The 18435-nt window shown below is 35.0% G+C and overlaps 2 protein-coding genes across 2 annotated transcripts; both read right to left on the bottom strand.

Annotated features, from left to right (window-relative positions):
- Positions 1-527: 527 nt before the first annotated feature.
- On the bottom strand, positions 528-4339 carry LOC124639920 (zinc carboxypeptidase-like). Its single transcript, XM_047177423.1, has 6 exons — positions 3992-4339; positions 3360-3750; positions 2863-2983; positions 1507-1727; positions 1109-1193; positions 528-820 (listed from the first exon to the last, which is right to left on the bottom strand). The coding sequence occupies exons 1-6, from the start codon at positions 4285-4287 to the stop codon at positions 555-557; spliced, it is 1380 nt and encodes a 459-aa protein (XP_047033379.1). The 5' UTR covers positions 4288-4339; the 3' UTR covers positions 528-554.
- Positions 4340-4721: 382 nt separating this feature from the next.
- Positions 4722-7626, bottom strand: LOC124639919 (zinc carboxypeptidase-like). The gene is made up of 6 exons (XM_047177422.1): positions 7277-7626; positions 6783-7188; positions 6573-6690; positions 6019-6239; positions 5733-5817; positions 4722-5241 (listed from the first exon to the last, which is right to left on the bottom strand). The coding sequence occupies exons 1-6, from the start codon at positions 7561-7563 to the stop codon at positions 4976-4978; spliced, it is 1383 nt and encodes a 460-aa protein (XP_047033378.1). The 5' UTR covers positions 7564-7626; the 3' UTR covers positions 4722-4975.
- Positions 7627-18435: the final 10809 nt, after the last annotated feature.

Genomic DNA, 18435 nt, shown 5'->3' with positions numbered 1-18435 from the left:
TGTGAGAATAATATTACCAGTACATACATCTTACGAGTACGTAGTTATTTATCTTATTTAATACAACTTCCTGCTACTTATTACAACAAACCACAATAATTATAAAAAGATTGTAATACCGTAATCACGGTATTGGCTCGTCAATACCGGTATTGAAAAAAGACCAAAATATATCCGTGATCACGGTATTACGGGATCCCGTAATACCTAGCGAAAGCCCTAGTTGTGACGTTGAAAGGACTGATTTGGGCATTCGATTTTAGGATTTTAAGGTTTGAATTTATTGTAGTATATTTTTATAGTACTAGAAAGCATTGCCTGATTCAATTATTATATTTCTTTTACCGGCTATGAGAGTGAAGGATTTGAGAGTGCACCTGCTTGCGCGAATGCTTGGAGCAGTATGTCCTGCGCAGTTGGCTAATCTGTTTATAAAAGAACAGCCTTCGTAGACAACAATCAGCTAAGAAGACATCATCATCATATTTTATCTTTTTTTTCATCAACATCGAAAAGATAGACCGACAATCGTTAAAAAAATCTTTAATCAAAAATTACATAGCTACAAACAAAGCCAGTACAAACAAAACGAAACTGGCCACAACCCTCTCTCCTCCACTGACAATATCGTAGTATCCCAATCCTCGAGTCACCTTCTCCATTTCTATCAGTCCAGCCATGATCTCCTGGTTGTTAGGAATAATACGTGCTGGTGGTAAGAGGAACCCGAACTCTCCAACGTCACGAAGCTCAAAGAGGTAGACTATAGGGATTTCTGCTACGCCTTTCACCCAGTCGAAGCTGGAACCACTTACTGGATCTGTGAAAATAAGAATAAGTGTTATAGTTTGTGTAAATGCATGTGCATACACTTTGTCTATGCATATCTTGTCCACTCGACCACTACTGAGCGCTCCTGAGCGTAAGCATATAAAGACAACTCGTACGTTTATTCTAAAGTATGGCTCACACGCTTTAGAACGATAAAACATCTGTAATGGATCAACTAAGATGGGTGGTGACCGTATTGTGGTGACAGTATTATCAAAGTGAATGGATAAAGAAAGTGCGGACAGAAAAGCGGGAAACAACTAGTAAAATTACTTACACAGAATTTCAGCTGATGTACCCACTTCGTATTCTGTGCCGTGTTTAGCTTTCAGTTTGTCCATTCCTCTGACTGCAATTTCAAACTGTAAATATAAAAATACTTTTTTCAGTTTCACAACTAAACAAATACCTATAAAAAAACTATGTAAGATACGAGTGCGTTTGATCATAAAATCTTACTAATATTATAAAAGTGAAAGTTGGCTAAACTGATTAAGATAAAATCTGGTATGAAGAAGAATGCGAGAAGCCGAAAATCGATCTCAGTGGCGTGCACTTGGATAGGCCTATGTCCAGCAGTGGACTACGATAGGCTGATGATGATGAAGAAGAAAAGTGTTATCTTGGTGATGTTACTTCCTAAATAATTTCGTAAAGGAGTTTATAAATGCTTACCATATCAGCATAATTGGGAGCCTCCAGCACATTAGCTCCAGCTACATGGCTGTACGGAACCAGCACCATTTGGGAGTACGAGTGGAAAGCGAAGTAGTACATCATACGGCCCTCATTCTTGATGGTGTTGACATAGTTCGCGATGGCTCGGGATTCGGGCTCTGAGAATTCTACGTGGCCAGCGAAGGTTTCGGCGCATGGGATGTCTGATGCTCCAATGGCTGTAATAGAATTGTTTATTTTTTTATATTTTAACTGGCTTCTGCCCGCGGTTTTACCCGCTTTCTGTGGAAACTTTTCCATGAACCCGGATAACCGATAGCTTTGCTCGAGATCTATATAACACTGAAAGAATTGTTTAAATCGGACCAGTAGTTTCTAAGATTAGTACGTTCAAGCAAATAAACATGCAAACTCTTTTAGTTTTATATTATTAGTTTTATCGCGGCTGCAGGCTGCAGCACGACTGTGGCGCCAGTCATTGCGACTAATTTGAAGGCGCTATTTTTCATATCCCCATATTTATACTAGTAGGGACTAAGGAAAGTGATCTTCATGAAATCAAGGGTCATCAAATTAGTTGTTTTTAAAATTTAACTATTGCTGAATGCAACATCAAAAATTTGTTTTTGAGTTGACAGACAGACATTTAGTACACGAAGAAGAACTTTTCATCACGTGTTTATGTAGTGATATTATGTAGAAAAATATACCTACCAATTACAAAGACAAATTTCAATATAATAGCGTTTCTAAATCTATCAGATAAGACATTTTATAAGTAGTGCACGAGAATTTGATCCATATAAATTAGTGATTATCGTCCAAATATGTCAATATAAGAGTTTTTATCGGAAATTCGTATCAGATAACCGACTTATCATAAGTCTGAATATAAAATACTACAATTAATTAAGATAGGTACATACAAACTAGTTATGGACAAACATTTTGATAAAGAAGTTGAGGTCTAATTTTCTATTGTTTTATGCAATTAGAAAAGGTTTACAAACAACAATATGCACATTTTTGACCAAGATTGGAAATTGGAGCACATTTGCACAAAATATTCTACGATAGGCGTAACACATGCGCTTTCGATTATGTCTTGGAAAAATGTATGAAGCACAAATACAATCAATCGTAATAAATAACCTTCCGGACAGTTCAGCTTATATTAGTTTTAGGTAACTGAAAAATCATCAAAACCTGTGTTAGACACTGTGTGTGTTCCTTCTAGAGCTCTGTCTTCCAGGGTAATGGAAACTCTTAAAGCATCACTTCTTTATCCTGCAGCTTATAATCTTGTAGCCAAGCCACTTAAGACACTAATTTAGATAGCGAAACTATACTTACACATCCAGACATAACCAAAGTTTCTGTTCAAGTCGATTCCATTACTGATGTCGTCAGAAAGTCCATAGATGGCACAAGATGTGTGGTTGAACCTGCTTCTGTTCTTTCTCCACATTCTGTTCTGTAATCGATTAATTTAGTTTTAGAAATAATAGTTCTTTATACTAGTTCTTGAATAGTATGATGCTTGCTAAGTGTCCATATTTCTTTTGTGTGACCTACAATGTTGCATCTTATAACATTCTTACATAAATCATGTAGGTATGGTTCTCATATCGTTATCTATTTTATTCATCGTCTAGACTTTTAAAGTGAATAGTACCCTTGAAATACCAATCAGGAAATACCTAATTTGTTTTTATTTAAACATGGTTTTCACGACTGTCAGAAATTATAGCGTTAAAGTCCACAAAAAACCAAGCGTCATCAAAAAACCAAATTTTTCAATCAACTCAATGCACCTAAATTGTGATGCTTTAAGATAATCAGATACTCACATCACTAAAAGTATACGCGTAGCCATCAGGATTGACAACAGGGAAGATATGCCATACAATGTTTTCAGCCATAAACCTGACCTCAGGATCAGAGCTAGTCAAGAACTCATTGATGATATAGGTCACTGTAGCAGGCGAGATCCACTCCCTAGCGTGAATACCACCTTCAATCATACCAATAATAGGATTGACTTGCTTTTTGAAATCAATAATGATTCCTCTGATCGGTCTGCCTTCTACTGAGTTGCCGATAGTGACAGCGGTGGCTACGTCAGCATGTTCTTCTACAACTTGGTCAATCCAAGCGTAGATTTCGTTTAAGGATAGGTAGTAGTTCCATTCATACTTGGCACTTCGGGTTGCTGGTCGCTGCAGCTGTTCGTTGATTAGCCTGGAAGATTTTAAGAAGCACATAATTTAGACTATGAATTTATCTCCATCATTTAAGCATCTCTACTAGAAGTGTATGTATATGATTACTGGTTTGTATTTCCTTCTCACAAAAAGTATCGAAAGTAGAATTGAAAAGTGTCATTGGGATACTATTGAGGCTAGAGGAAGCCAGCATATCAAAATCTACTTATCAATCTAATTGGTTTATTGAATTTATGTGTTATAGACTATATACTTACTTTTGTACATCTTCAATAACAACTCTCATTGGAATATTAACACTTTCAAAATATTTTTCAAATTCCACTTGTTTTGCAGGAGCCACCATAATCCTAACATCACTGTTTTTAGCAACAATGTCACTCCAAAACAAATACTGATTTGATTTTTGTACATCTAGAAGTATTTGTACCTCAGTATCGGAACTGGGGACTATTTTATATACTTTGTATTGATCGTAACTAACATATTCAGCATTTGTTACAGTTATTGTTACACTTATAGCTAAAACTAAAAATATTTCTTTGAAATTCATTGCGTACAACTTCTTCCTACGTCCGAATCAAAATGATTGTCATGAATTTTCCTAAGTACACATATTGATATCATCATTATCTTATAACTATTTATTTATCGATAGCGGGTTTTATTATTTTACAATAGTCTATAATTTAGTCTGCATCAATAAATGTTTATAATGAGTTAGATAAATTCAATGATTATAATAAGTTTGAGCTTTAATATATTTTGAAATCAATAAGCTTTCATTTTTCCCCCTTTTTTATTTTTGTAAATATGTAAAAATAAATATTAAACATTGTGTAATCTTAGCAAATAATTAATGAACAAACATTAAATCTAGGTCATTTTCAAATCAACAATAATTATTAAACTTAAAAAATCATTAAAGTGCCATATTGGAAATAAATTCAGGGGTTAAGCTTTTTGTAAATCAATAAAAAAAGACCATTAATGAATAAATAGTTCTTTATTCTGTTGTTAAAAAGATGTCGAGATCGGAAATTAATCTAATGTACTCAAAAGCCATCAACTTTTTAAGGATATAGATGCTATTTCTTTGAGTATACTATTAGATAGGTTACATCCAAAATCGTTGCATTGCTTTGTTTAGCTGTCATGATTTATTACAAACCAATTGAGTGCTGATTAAAATTTAACTATGTCTGGAAAGCTGCAGTCAAGAGTATTTTAACAAACGGTTGTTAATGTAACAAAGCAACAAAAGCACCAGCTAAAATCACTGTCATAGAATAAAATATGCCACTAGCCGAAGCATGGTAATATCCAATCTTTTCTGTATTTCTATCCATCTCCACAAGAGCATCCATGGTTTCTAAAGCCGTTGGTATGATCTGATTGGCTGGAAGCAGGAACCCGAACTCTCCAAGGTCACGAAGCTCCATAAGGTAAGTGATGGGGACGTTGTATGCGTGCTTGACCCAATCGAAACTGGTGCCGCTCATGGGATCTAAAATGTGAAAAGAGAATTTAATTAAATATGCTTTTAGATGAACATGGATTACCATGTTTTGAACATCGTGATATTTAAAAGCATGCATTCAAGCAGTATGTTTACTGAATAAAACTAAACCATGTTTCTTCTGATATCTTTTATGTTTTCAGAACCTTATTGACTCGCTTTTCACTGAGTGTTTAGTATTAGGGTCAACCTTAACCTACATGTTTTGGTAGAATGCACTTGCATAATGCCAATTTTGGCGATTTCATTTCCAGATGTAAGCCATACATCTGCATAATCTTTTCCGCATCATCATGTTCGGGATCTAACCGGATTTAGCTGAGTACTAGTGTTTTACAAGGAGCCACTGACTGCTTGACCTAGTCAGTCCAGTTACCCGGGCAACAAAATAGATAAGACTTAGACTTAGGTACGACTGATTGCCAGACTGCTCCAGATGAAAGCCATTATTAACATGAAAAGATAAAAAAACTACTTACACATCACATTAGCAGACAAACCAACTCGGTAAGTTGTTCCATATCTTTTCCTCAAGGCATCAGCTCCTCTAATTGCAATTTCGTACTGAAAAGTTTCAAAAAAATAAATAGCACATAATAAAATGTGAAAAAAATAAGCCTTGGCTTTGTCTGGGAAAAAAATTCAATAAAGGGGTACTTTATCGGAAATCTTAAAACGGTTATTATCTTTATCTAGTTTTCATCATCATTCATAATCATTTTGTAAAAGATTTATGAATCTTGGATCTATGATATTAGTTCTTACCATGTCACCATAATTTCCAGAAAGCAGTGAGCCATCACTTTGCACGTGACTATAAGGTATGATGATCAACTGAGTGTAAGAATGGAAAGCGATATAGTAAACAAATTCGCCTTGCTCATTAAGGGTTCCCACATATTGGGCAATAGCTCTCGTTTCAGGCTCTGAGAATGCTGTTGGACCAGCAAATGTATTTGTGCAGGAATCATTGGATGCGCCCACGGCTGAAATCATAATTAAATTAATTGTTTAGCTTTTAATTATTTTTATTATGTGACGTTTCATAAGCATTAGTAATTAATTCTGTGTTTATCAATGTCTAATTCAGTATTTTCTTATCGAATACCTTATTGATACAGTGAAGTTGAAATGATGATCTTTAAATCGATTCCGGGTACGTATAAAGAAGCATTAATATGAGACTCTGAATCTGTGAAAGTGTATCCTGATAGACGTCCAATTCACTAGCAAATTGTAGACGAACTGGTAAGTCTCGTTAGTCATTATCCTAATGCATCCATAGAAGTGTGTCTCAAAGTTAGTAAATAAGTACTCACTCAGCCATTGAAAATCGAAGTTCCTATTGAGATCCACACCATGGCTCATATCGTCATCAGTACCTTCTGGGCAAGTCTTTATAGAAGCGGGACTACGATTTTTTCTCCACATACGATTCTGTAAATAATATTATAAAACAATGTTCACTTTCAAGGATTCTCCATTTTGATTATTTCATTACCATCACTTTTAATATTAGGTGTACTTACATCAGTAAAAGTATAAGAATAGCCATCAGGGTTAACTACAGGAAAGATATGCCATTCAAAGTTTTCTGCCAAAGCTTTAATTTCAGGGTCATCACTTGTCAAGAATTCTTTAATGATCCAAGTAACTGTCGCTGCAGAAATCCACTCACGAGCATGAAGTGTACCTTCTATCATTCCAATTCTTTTATTTTCTCTCTCCGGGTGATGATTAATGACGATTCCTTTAATTTCTCTGTTTTCTACAGATTGTCCCATGACAACAGTTTTGGCAATATCGGGATGGTTTGTTTGAAGTTCATCAAGCCATTTGTAGATGGCGTTTAAGTTGTGATATTCTGACCAAGAGTAGGATAGGTAGGATTCTGAAGTCCGAATGACGTCAGGATTGAGTTGACGGTTGATCGCTCTGGAAAGAAACATTAAATTTTTTTAGCGCTTTAACTAAATTTGTTTGTTTTCTTACCATGTTTTGTCTAAAGTGTATAGGTACTTACGTTTGTATATCTTCAATAGCCACTGTTGCTTCAATATTTTCATTTGTTACATATCGGACAAACTCATCACGCTTTTCCGGAGCCACCATGATCTTCGCATCAAGGCCAACCTTGAAATCATCACTCCAGAACTCGCCCAGATTCTTTTGTTTAATTTCTTCTAATACGTTCACTTCACTCTCATCTTTTGGTATGATTTTATATAGTGAATACCCATCGTAATTTTTCTTCACTGCACTAACTACAGCTAATATTGTGAAAATAAATAAAATAATGGTTAAATTCATTTTGAATCCACTGTCATGAAGTGCGAATGCCACACATTTGCCGATAATGTTGTACTAAGCGTTGATTATTTACAAATTATCTGATAAGATTCAGCATTATCATAGAAAATTATTTGAAAAAATGCATGTAATTATATGTCTAGATCAATTTAATGATCTTGAATTAAGATAAGTTAAGATTTTATGATAGTTAAAAATTATTCGCACGTCAAAGTTATTTAAGAGAGCAATAAAATAGGATAATAGTGCACCATCATTAGTCGTTATCATTATCCAAAATTGATTAAATTCAAGGACGAAATTAACATTTTCAAGATAACGCAGATTAAATACGAGCCAAAAATCAACATCTGTGGTAATTTTTTCTAAATACACGGAATTTCTTTAACAAAATTTTACAAGAAAATTCCATAATGCATTCTACACAAGCCGGTGCTTCATAAAGGTATTTCGATTTAATTCTATAAACTATGAAAACGTATAAACAAAATAAAATACACGGTTGTTCGACAACAGTCCGGGATAACTTTTGCAAAGATACTTCTTGCTGTCATTGTGGTCCTTGTTCCATTGTGTTAAGGGGTTATTTTGCTTGGCTTGTTTTGTTATATTGTTTGGCCCTGTTCTCTTTTACTTGGTGTAACTGTCTTCCTGTACAATTGCTTGTGGTACATCTGTAGTTGTTTGTAGGAACTTATGCACAATGGGAATTACTTTGGCATATTTATTCGTTTGTTTATTTTATATTTTAGCTGTAAAGTTATTATGGTTAGTTATGTGGAACGGAAAAAATACTTTTATACATAAATATGTAAAGAACAGTTTTGTCCTAGACAAGTTTAGAATCTTTAGCATCGATACTTTTAGGAATCTTTGTTGCTAGTTTAATTTGAGTGTGAAGGATAACATTTAACTCTAAACAGCGTTATTTTTACTTATAATTTAAGGTTAGTTTGAGCAGAAGTTATCTAAAAAAAAATCTTGCAAAGACTTAAAAAAAAAATATATTTATCATCTTACAAGATTCCTTGAAAAAGTCTACTCTCATATTTTAAACGCTCAAAACTAGCGCAAAAACAAAACACTGCAACAGAATTCCAATTTCCATTATATAAAGGGCCTTACACACTTGCTACAATCCGCTCCCTGGGTGGGTCAGAGCGGCACAATAATATTTATCGCCGCGTACAACCGTGTCGTACGTCTACGCATAAATCAGCGCACGTACGATGATGTCGATGTGATGTGTCGTCGATCGCGAATCGCTGCGACTAAACCTGCAATGTGAACGGACTTTTATACGTTTAGCTTTTGTAATGTTATTCATATGTCTGTTTTTGTTTATTGGTTGGGAAGTTATTTGAGTTGTGTAATTTGAATGGTATGTTGCAAAACTTATTTATTTTATTTTTTCTTTAATTTTTTGCATCCGCGTGAAATAGTAGCTGAGTTAGGTAAGCTTTGTATAGAGTACTTGACAGCTAATGCCCGCGATTTTACCGAAATCCCAAAGGAACTATTTCCAACACTCGGACAACTACATACTTATTTAGTCTCCAAACTACTTCTAAACTATCTCTGTGCTAATTATGTAAACCGATGCAGCCACTTTTGCTTTAATCGTTAGAAAAGAGTAACTTTCAAATTTGAAACATTTTGTTACGGATCAACAACTAATTTATTTATGCTATCAGATCATAGCAAATGAGCATCATTACCTCACCAATACTGTATTAGCATACCTACAGTAACATGTATACAAAGGGTATGTATGTTTGTATCTAATAAGTGAAATCAATGACTCAGCAAATTGATTTCATATACCCGATTATGATCATGTTAATTATTGACTGTGTTTGTGATCGTAACATTGTCTGAAGCCGTTTGTATCGTAACAATTGTATTGAACTGACTGTCACCTACTTGTGTACGGGGCTTCGATTTCTGGGTCGCTCCAAAGTAGCTTTGAAACTTTCAGTCCGAAGTCTGGAACTTGGTGAATGATACACTCATGCATCAGAGAGCACGTAAATGTCAGTCCTGAGCATGGTTTTTTGCATTTGTGTGAGATTGCCGTCCCATCAGGCTATGAGACTGAATGAATGGAAAGTGCACCTGTGTCTGTTCAAATTATGATTGTGCCTCTGTCCATCGCCGCTAAATTAGCATGGATGATATTAATAATAATACGTCTGACCAGTGTAGATAATCTTTAAAGAAAACAGCAGTAGATAATAAAGATTTATCCTAAAAGCAGTAATTTATAACCATCGTACCTGTCCCCAATATTAATATTTCGATCTAAAATCGAAAATACTGTAACTTTCCATAGGCGTACATTTATGATTCTCCCTTAAAGGGCTGTAGGAACAAAATAATTTACGATCAGGCCAGTACCGCTTAATCAGTGTTTGGTTCATTGTTAACCCGCTCAGCACAGAATAATGGTGCTATTGTCTCTTAGTATCGCGATAACTTTGTGGCTTAAGCTATGGAAGGTTTTATTTACATGTTCTTGAATTCTTTAGACTTCTTTAGATGTTTGGTATAGTTGTCGTCTTGAACTGCCGTGTTAGGGTCTTGGGGTTTGATTCTGAAGATAGGTAAGCTGAAGCTATGCACCTAGTAAGTTCTAGTGTCAGAGTATTCTAAATTCCACCTACTCCTTGGTACTAGGTGGCGTCATCCTAGGCACGAGGATGTAACAATGCTAACTTCCAGATTCTAGGCTGCTAAAAAAAACTGGAATAAAAAAAAAAAATGAGAATCGAAGCTGCTCTTGTGACCTTTAGCCAATCAGGGCAGTTCTAAATAGTAGTTTTAGATACCTGGTATTGAAGGAGAAACGTTAAAGTTCGAGCTCGTTAGTATACCGAGGAGATGCCTACAGAGGCTTCCAAATATGGTGTATCCAAAAATACGACATACATGTCACACAGGTAATATAGGTTAATGCTATAAACCGCTTCTTCTTATTAACTAAACCACACAATTTTATCTATCAAAGCTCCCTGTATCGAGCTTGTTCGACTCGCATACACTGCTCTCAAATTGATTTTATACTGATAATGTCGCAGCCGATTCGATACCACCGATATGTTTAAGGCTTAATTAATTTGTTTCAGAAAATATTACCGACCTTTCTTTATACTGTTAGCAATATTTATAACAGTTTTCTTATATGGCGCGAAGTGGTATCGATAAAGTTCAGTGGATCGAATGCTTTGAAATAATCGATAAATATTGAATGCTTTAACTGAGGACTATACAGATAGAACATCTACTGAAGAGTTAACATCATCTGCCTAGCCTTTTCCTTTCTTTTTAATTAGTTAGGTTGGGGTCGGTTTCCAGTGTAATCGCATGCAGCTGTTTTACTTGAAGCGACTGCTTATCTGACCTCTTTAGACCAGTTACCTGGCCAACTCAATACTTACATTGACAACTAAAATAATTTAGGTAGCCTTCTCAAGAAAGTCATTCAGAATTTATATTCTTTCCAGGAGTTTTCAGTTTTTTTTTTCAGCCTGAATTAAAACCGCAACTTTTATTCAGGTACACCTAAAGGTACACTTAATTGACACCGAAAATAGCTGCAAAGTACTTCGTCGTTTTTTCCCCCATTTTCTCTGAATAGCCTTTGAAAGGCATGAAAAGGTCCTTGGAACGCCAAAACTCTGTAATTACAAACCTGGTCGAAATAATAACAGCAAAAATGATAACATAAAAAATGATAGCCGAACAAAATGAGGGAAAAAGTAATATTATAGAAGAGAAGGTATTTCTATGAGAAATTCTTTATTCCATTTACATTCATTATAATCTTAATCTTGAGTCCTTTCAAGCTTGGCTTGGTTATAGTTTTTATATCCTTATATAATTAAAAATCCTATCCAGTTGAAGCACTCCCCTACCACAGGTTTCTTTAAGAACTCAGAACTTTGTGGTAATATTCTTAAACCACGCTTAAACCTTAAAAAAAAAACAATTGATAGTTACCGAGTAGATAAATTATATAAAGAGATATATGGAAGGACCCTAAAACACTTCGACGGTATTAAGATGCACATGTTGACCGAAAATTCGTGGGTTAAGAACTAGAGTAGCGTAAGGGCAAAAATACAAAAAAAAAAATTTCGGTTAACATTCGTTTATTTAATCCCCATATTTTTATGTGCCAAAAAACTGGAACGATGTAGTGAGTTGATTGCTTAGTACAACAATAACGTATAACAAAAAAGATATTTGTTTATTGCCAAAATGAAGTGTTTATGCTTACAATAATCTTGACATTATTTTCTCAAAAAAATTACGAGCACAACGATCGTAACTCGATTTACAGAGCGAATAAGAAACCAAAATATGCCTTCAATGTAATCGCTTAAATAACGTATCTTGTTATACGTTATTAACGCAGAAAGTTTGTTTATGTAGGCTTAGTTTGTTTCGTGCCAAATAAACGTAAAGTACCGTTACTGCTTATGGGTCCTTGTTTCGGAAGCTTCCGTAATTTTTCTTCCTGCCAAAAAAACGTAAGGGTGGGATACGCTACTATGGCACTAATTTATGTAACAGCCAAAATGACGTATGTCAACCAGTTTCTGAAAAATAAATTTTATTAAAATGAAACCGTATTTTGATTGACCAAAAAGTTACATTATTCTGTAACCGATAAATAAAGTTTTATTATTAGTAAAAATCAGATATCTGACTACTATAGATATGCCACAAAAAGGGCTATAAGATAACAGTAGGTTTTGAGTTGTTTTCGGGCTCTCCTGAGAAGTTGTCATTTTGGCCTTACGCTACTCTAGTTCTTAACCCACGAAATTTGTTGTGCCCTAAGTTAGCACATACCATAGGCATGCATGCTTGCAATCAGCTCATTGAACAATGTTGACTATTTACTATAATTTCCAATCAACCATTGATAGATTCTATAAAACATGAACAAAGCACCGACCCCAAATACCTAAGGAATAGTCCACCCATTTGACAATGATTATGATACAACGAACCAAATTTTGTACGCCATCATAAGGCAAAACATGTGTTGACACTACTTATTATAACACCTATGCTTTTGTACCATGTTTTTTACAGAATAAAGTAGGTTTCTTTATCTTTAAATTCAATGAAAACCAGACCAGTAGTAAAGGCCTCAGGTGTGACGTTTTTAAAGATATTACGGACGGCTTGGCTTCATTTTATGACGTCATTGTTAGCCGTAAACGTCATTACCGGCCCTTTGGCTTAAGCAGGCGGAAAATTTGAAGAGAGAGCGCAGAATTAATCACTGTATTTCCAGTTTTAAGGGTACGTATTTGTAAGGCCAATGTTTAAGACTTAATTACCAGTTTTTGTTGTATTTCTTTATTAATTTTGTTGTAAGAAATAAATTGTTTCGTATTTTTTATCTTTGAGACGATGGAAGATGTTTTTCTACCATGAATCCTTTGAAATATCGCAAGAAAGCAAAATGATTCCGATTTTTTTCTTTGCATTTTAAGTTCAGAGAGTTCTTTACACTATACACAGAAAGAGAAGTCCATGGACCATGAAATAATTAGCTTGCTATATTTCTAGTCTGGCACTTGGTCTCTTCTGTGCTAAGCCAGGACACCATCTCTCCCAGGCAATTTTAAAGCAAAAGAAATACCAATTGTCAAAATACTTATCACAAAGGTCCAGGGAACAAAACCCTATCTAAATCAGAACTATGGCTAGCCCACACTTTTCATTACACGCGTCCAAACACAATTTCATCTGGCGCATCATATTTTGCCCGACTGCTTTATCAAAACCGACCGAAACAAAGCCTAAAAACTTTTTGTTCGTTCGCTTTGTCCGAGATATAACGGAGGAAGGAATGATAGCAGAGATGTCAAGGAAGGTAGGTCGAGCGCCTTCTTGTAGGTCAAGTGGTCGTGATCAGTTGCTAGAACTAATAAAGCGTTCGGGTTCCTTGTCGAATCAAAATCTGTCAAAGATTGTCTTATTTTGAAAATAATGAGCGGGTTCGAAAGAAGACGTGTATGCTCGCGGCAGGACCTAATTAGCGCATCCGGCCGTGCTCCCGCTGTGGCGGCATATTGGGCTAACATAGTGTAGTCTCAATATATGACATGTCATCGACACGAAAGAAGAAGAATGGCGGGGCTAGTATCGTTCCTTGTCCCCCAAACAGCCGTATTTTGACGCGCTTCATTCTTAAGAGATTTTGCGTTATGACATCTCCGCTAGTCATTTTGTTCTCCATGGAGATACTACTCCATACGTAGGGCATAAAGAGAAAAAAATATATACGGAATTGACTAACCAGAATTGTGATTCGGGTATAACTGAGTTTTATGCGTTTTGGTTATATGGATTGCAGGTTTGTTAGGTATTAGCTTTTTGAAGTGGAAATGTTTGGGTGTGGATACCGAATTTATGGCGAAATCGAGGTGATCTGCGGGTAAGAGTGTGCAAATTCCATAGGTCTATCGCCTTCCTCGATAAATGAGCTACCATAAACTGAGATATTATTTCATATTGGACAGGTAAATGTTCTATGATAATGTTTTAAATAATATGCGTCTGTCGTGGGAATAGAAAGTCAACAAAACGTCAGACGCATATTCTGAACCTGTTATATTGAAGATTTTTTAATTTTTCTGTGATTCAAGCTCGTTAGGAGTTCTTAACCTGCAAAAAAAAATCTAACGAATACCTTCACTAAAACCCCTGAACACTTTTTTCACTATTTACATTTAAAAAAATCTATTTTTATCAAACCTTCATTAAACAAAAAATGAGCATAGTGCTACCAACATATCAATTTCAAAACATATCGATAAAATCAGTTTTTAAAAAAGGAACAAGCCATTCGAACGGAGTGCACAGAGCGGCTACAAACAATAGGACGGACGCGCGTGATTTACGCTCTATACGGATATTGTTGAAATTCGCATCGATACAGCTTTTGTTTCGCCGTCTGCCTTCTTATCGCCTCTTAGGGATGGGACTGTCGATACTTCTACCGTGTTTATACTTTCACTGTGATTTATTGGTGTGCTTTACTTTTTTGTAAAAGTAAATTGTGCTGTGTTTTGTTTTAAGTTGAGTTATGGTGCATTTTTTAATATTTTTGCAACAATAATTTATTGCAATCAACATTTTTTTTTACCGAATTTACACATAAAAAATGGTGTGCAGTGGGTTTGTTGTATAGTCTTGTGTATCTTCGAGCTGTCTAGCTTCTATTGAAAATGAACTTCGTATTTATATTAAAATTATCGACATTCAAAAACCAAATCGATAACTAACAGCCCTATCATAGGACAGTGTGCCTGCATGGTGCATCGCAAGAGCAAAATATTAAACGCATTCCTATGCCGCATCGTACAATGTTTTAGTTCACATATGCTATCTAGCTAAGATCTATGTTCGAAGCATGGGAGAAAATGTTCTATCGGATATAGCATGTGTAAGCTGCTGAACTTTGTAGTGGCAAGATCTAATGTCGTCATATGGTCTACGCTTGAGGAGGTCAAAAAACGATAGGTAGGCAATTTTTGTCTATTGAAATCGGACAATAGTTAGCTTAGTCAAGGTTTTTAAAACCATACGATGAGACATGTGTTAAACCAAAAACATATAAGAAGTCATGAACTTAATATTAATATTTTTGGGGCATATTTTTATTGTTACAACGTTCGTAAAGTGCCAATTTTCTGTTGAATAACTTCGATTGTAATTTATATTGAAGTACAATCGACTTAGTTGAAGTTGGTGCAATTACCTATTCTATAATTTTTAGACATAACTGCATTAATAGTAAAACTTTCTTCCAACCAATTTCTGCAGACAAAAAGCAAAATATAAACTACTTCGACTTCACATACCTACAGTGAAAAATATTCATGAAATAAAATTTAAAAATATTACCTTTCAGTGTGTGCAATAAAGTGGCATTTTTGCGGCAAAATAATGAGTTGATAACATGCGCACATAAATTGAAACTGACTGTTAACGGTTCGTTGGCGAAACTGTTTGTTTGTGTAAGGGTGAGGGTACATGCAGTATGTGGTACCTACAGGTATTTGGGATAAAAGCACGGGTAAAATTGCAAACACTCCTGGCTGACCACCACTTCTGATTTCTACACCTACTTATCTTTACTTATATACTATTTTATAATTATATAAGACATTGAAAAGGCACTAATGTCAGGATTCAATGACTAATTGCTAATCATCATACGGATAGGTCATAGGAATGTGACTTAAGTTCAATTTTGATCGTAATTCAGAAAAAGACACTCTATCTTTTCCCGACGACTTTAAAGACACTGAGATTTTTAATTGATTGATAATAAACACAATCATTATTTTATGATTCAAAAATTCCTTGTAAGTTTAATGCAGATAAGTAGAAAAAGGTTGCTAACTCGCCTTGTATGTTCTATTTGAATGTTGGCAACCGCAGCAAACACGCAAATGTCCCTTAAAGACGGCATTAATAATCATAACATTACGACCATTATTAAAAGACTACTTTCCCATACAACTACATATTAATATCGGTCTTACAAAGCCCCGCACGTGTATAACAGGCCGATATTATTTGTTTTTAATTTATTACCCGCAATGGTTCACACAAGCTCCCCTTTAATTTTATTAATGGAAAAATATTACAATTAATGGTATTAACTTGTTTGATTGACTATTTGTTTTATTGTTTTGGCAATTAATATTTTCATCAACAATTGAATGTTATAAAAGTCAAAAAATATAAAGTAGGTATGTGTTATTTTTTGCAAAGCTTTCACGGTGAGTTGGCTGAACTAACATACATTGGTATATTAAATGGCCATAACACTTGATCACATCATATCACTATTAAAACATTGAAAGATTGTGTTGGCGAATTTTCTTAAAAAATATATATATTTTACAGTAACAAACTCGACAGAATAACATACACGATACTATTTTATCCGACTGCGGGAAGGACACTCAGGACTTTGTCAAGTGTTTACCCAACCTTCAGTTGCTAGCCACTCCGTCTTCTAGGGCACATTATTTCACTATTAACCCTAACACGCTTGAGTAGATAACTAGATTTTTATCCCAGCCTTCACCACAATGACAGTCAATATAACACTTGGGGTTAAGTTCACTCAGATGGACAGCGGCACATTAAATTTCCTAAGATGGTGGCTCAAGTGAAAATACTCTGCGGTACAGAAGTGGAGTAATTATTTTACACAGTTATTATTTTATAGATTTTTTATGTCGAATCGGTCTAGTAGTCCAGTAGGTAGTTAGTTAGAGATAAGCGCTACAAACAAGTAAAGAAATAAAATATTTCATCATCCTTCGAGCCTTTTTCCCAACTATGTTGGGGTCGGCTTCCAGTCTAACCGGATTCAGCTGAGTACCAGTGCTTTACAAGAAGCGACTGCCTATCCGACCTCCTCAACCCAGTTACCCGGGCAACCCAATACCCCTTGATTAGACTGGTGTCAGACTTACTGGCTTCTGACTACCCGAAACGAATGCAAAGGATGTTCAATGACAGCCGGGACCTATAGTTCAACGTGCCATCCGAAACACAGTCATTGGTGTCTCAGATACACTTAGAAATAAAATCTTAAGTCTTATGATATTAGTAACAGGCTGTGCGCATTGTGTCAATTATATTAATGCTATAAAACGCATCATATAAAAAATAGATGTTTTTCCTTTCCTTTTCTTCCTTCCACCACTTTTGTACCATAACACCCTCTTGTCACCATCCCCCGTAGACACAAAAGGCTGCTACACTCAGTAATCTAATTTCTTACTAGCTTAGGAGTACCCGCATAGTGCAAACTAAACCGTCGGCCGACAATTGATTTAGAATGAATGAAATGAATGGTTGAGATATTTATTTTTTAAGTCAAATTTTAAGTAGGCTAATACGATTAGCACTTTTTAACGTCAAAATTTTACAAGAATGACAGCACCCCCAAAACGCCCCCCTTTCACCACTTCCTAGTGTTATGGTTGGAAAGAAGAAGCGGTGAAGAACAAACTTCCCAGCAACACAGCTGTCTATTACAATTTAATTATTATTAATTTATTTTACAATTATACAATTAAATTTCATCAATTATTAATTTAAAACACCGAAAAATACAAAATAAAATAAAGCACTTTTGTTCCACTTCAGAGCTGCCATCTGCGTTTATCTGTGAAATAATCATTAACATTATAATATGCCTTTTTAACAAGAATTTCTTTGATTTTGTTTTTAAAAGAACTGTCCGTTAATTCCAACAGATGAACCGGAATTCTGTTATAAATGCGTACACAAAGCCCCACAAATGAACCGTGCACCTTATGTAGACGATAATTAGGTGCGGTTAACTTATGTTTATTTCTAGTATTAAAATGATGTACGTCGCTGTTTTTACTATATGAATCTAGGTTTTGCCTTACGTATATTATATTGGCATAAATGTATTGATTGTAAGAAAATCTTGAATCCAATTAAAGTTTTCAGTCAGTCTGATACCGGCTAAATACCAGATTTGTATAATGTGTGCTCTGCCATTCATCTTCATACTGATGTATGATCCCAAACAAACTAACGGCCGACTGAAAATTTGCAGTGTGTGGGTTGTCTAATAGTGATGCACTTAGCGCGAGCAAAGAATTTTATATGAAACACATGTCGATATGAATACGCGTCTGTTTTTCCCCTCCTTAAGGCATGTGGTGTTTTTGTAGGGAAATAATTTTATGAAGAAATATTGTTGTTTCTTATAATTCTTATTTTGGACTTGAGATGATAACCGATGAATTATTGTAAAGACTAAACTGTTGGTGGATTGTTGGCTGAAAG

Source organism: Helicoverpa zea, chromosome 20 (genome assembly GCF_022581195.2).
Source record: "Helicoverpa zea isolate HzStark_Cry1AcR chromosome 20, ilHelZeax1.1, whole genome shotgun sequence".
Classification (NCBI taxonomy): domain Eukaryota; kingdom Metazoa; phylum Arthropoda; class Insecta; order Lepidoptera; family Noctuidae; genus Helicoverpa; species Helicoverpa zea.
This window is presented reverse-complemented; position numbering and strand designations above follow the sequence as displayed.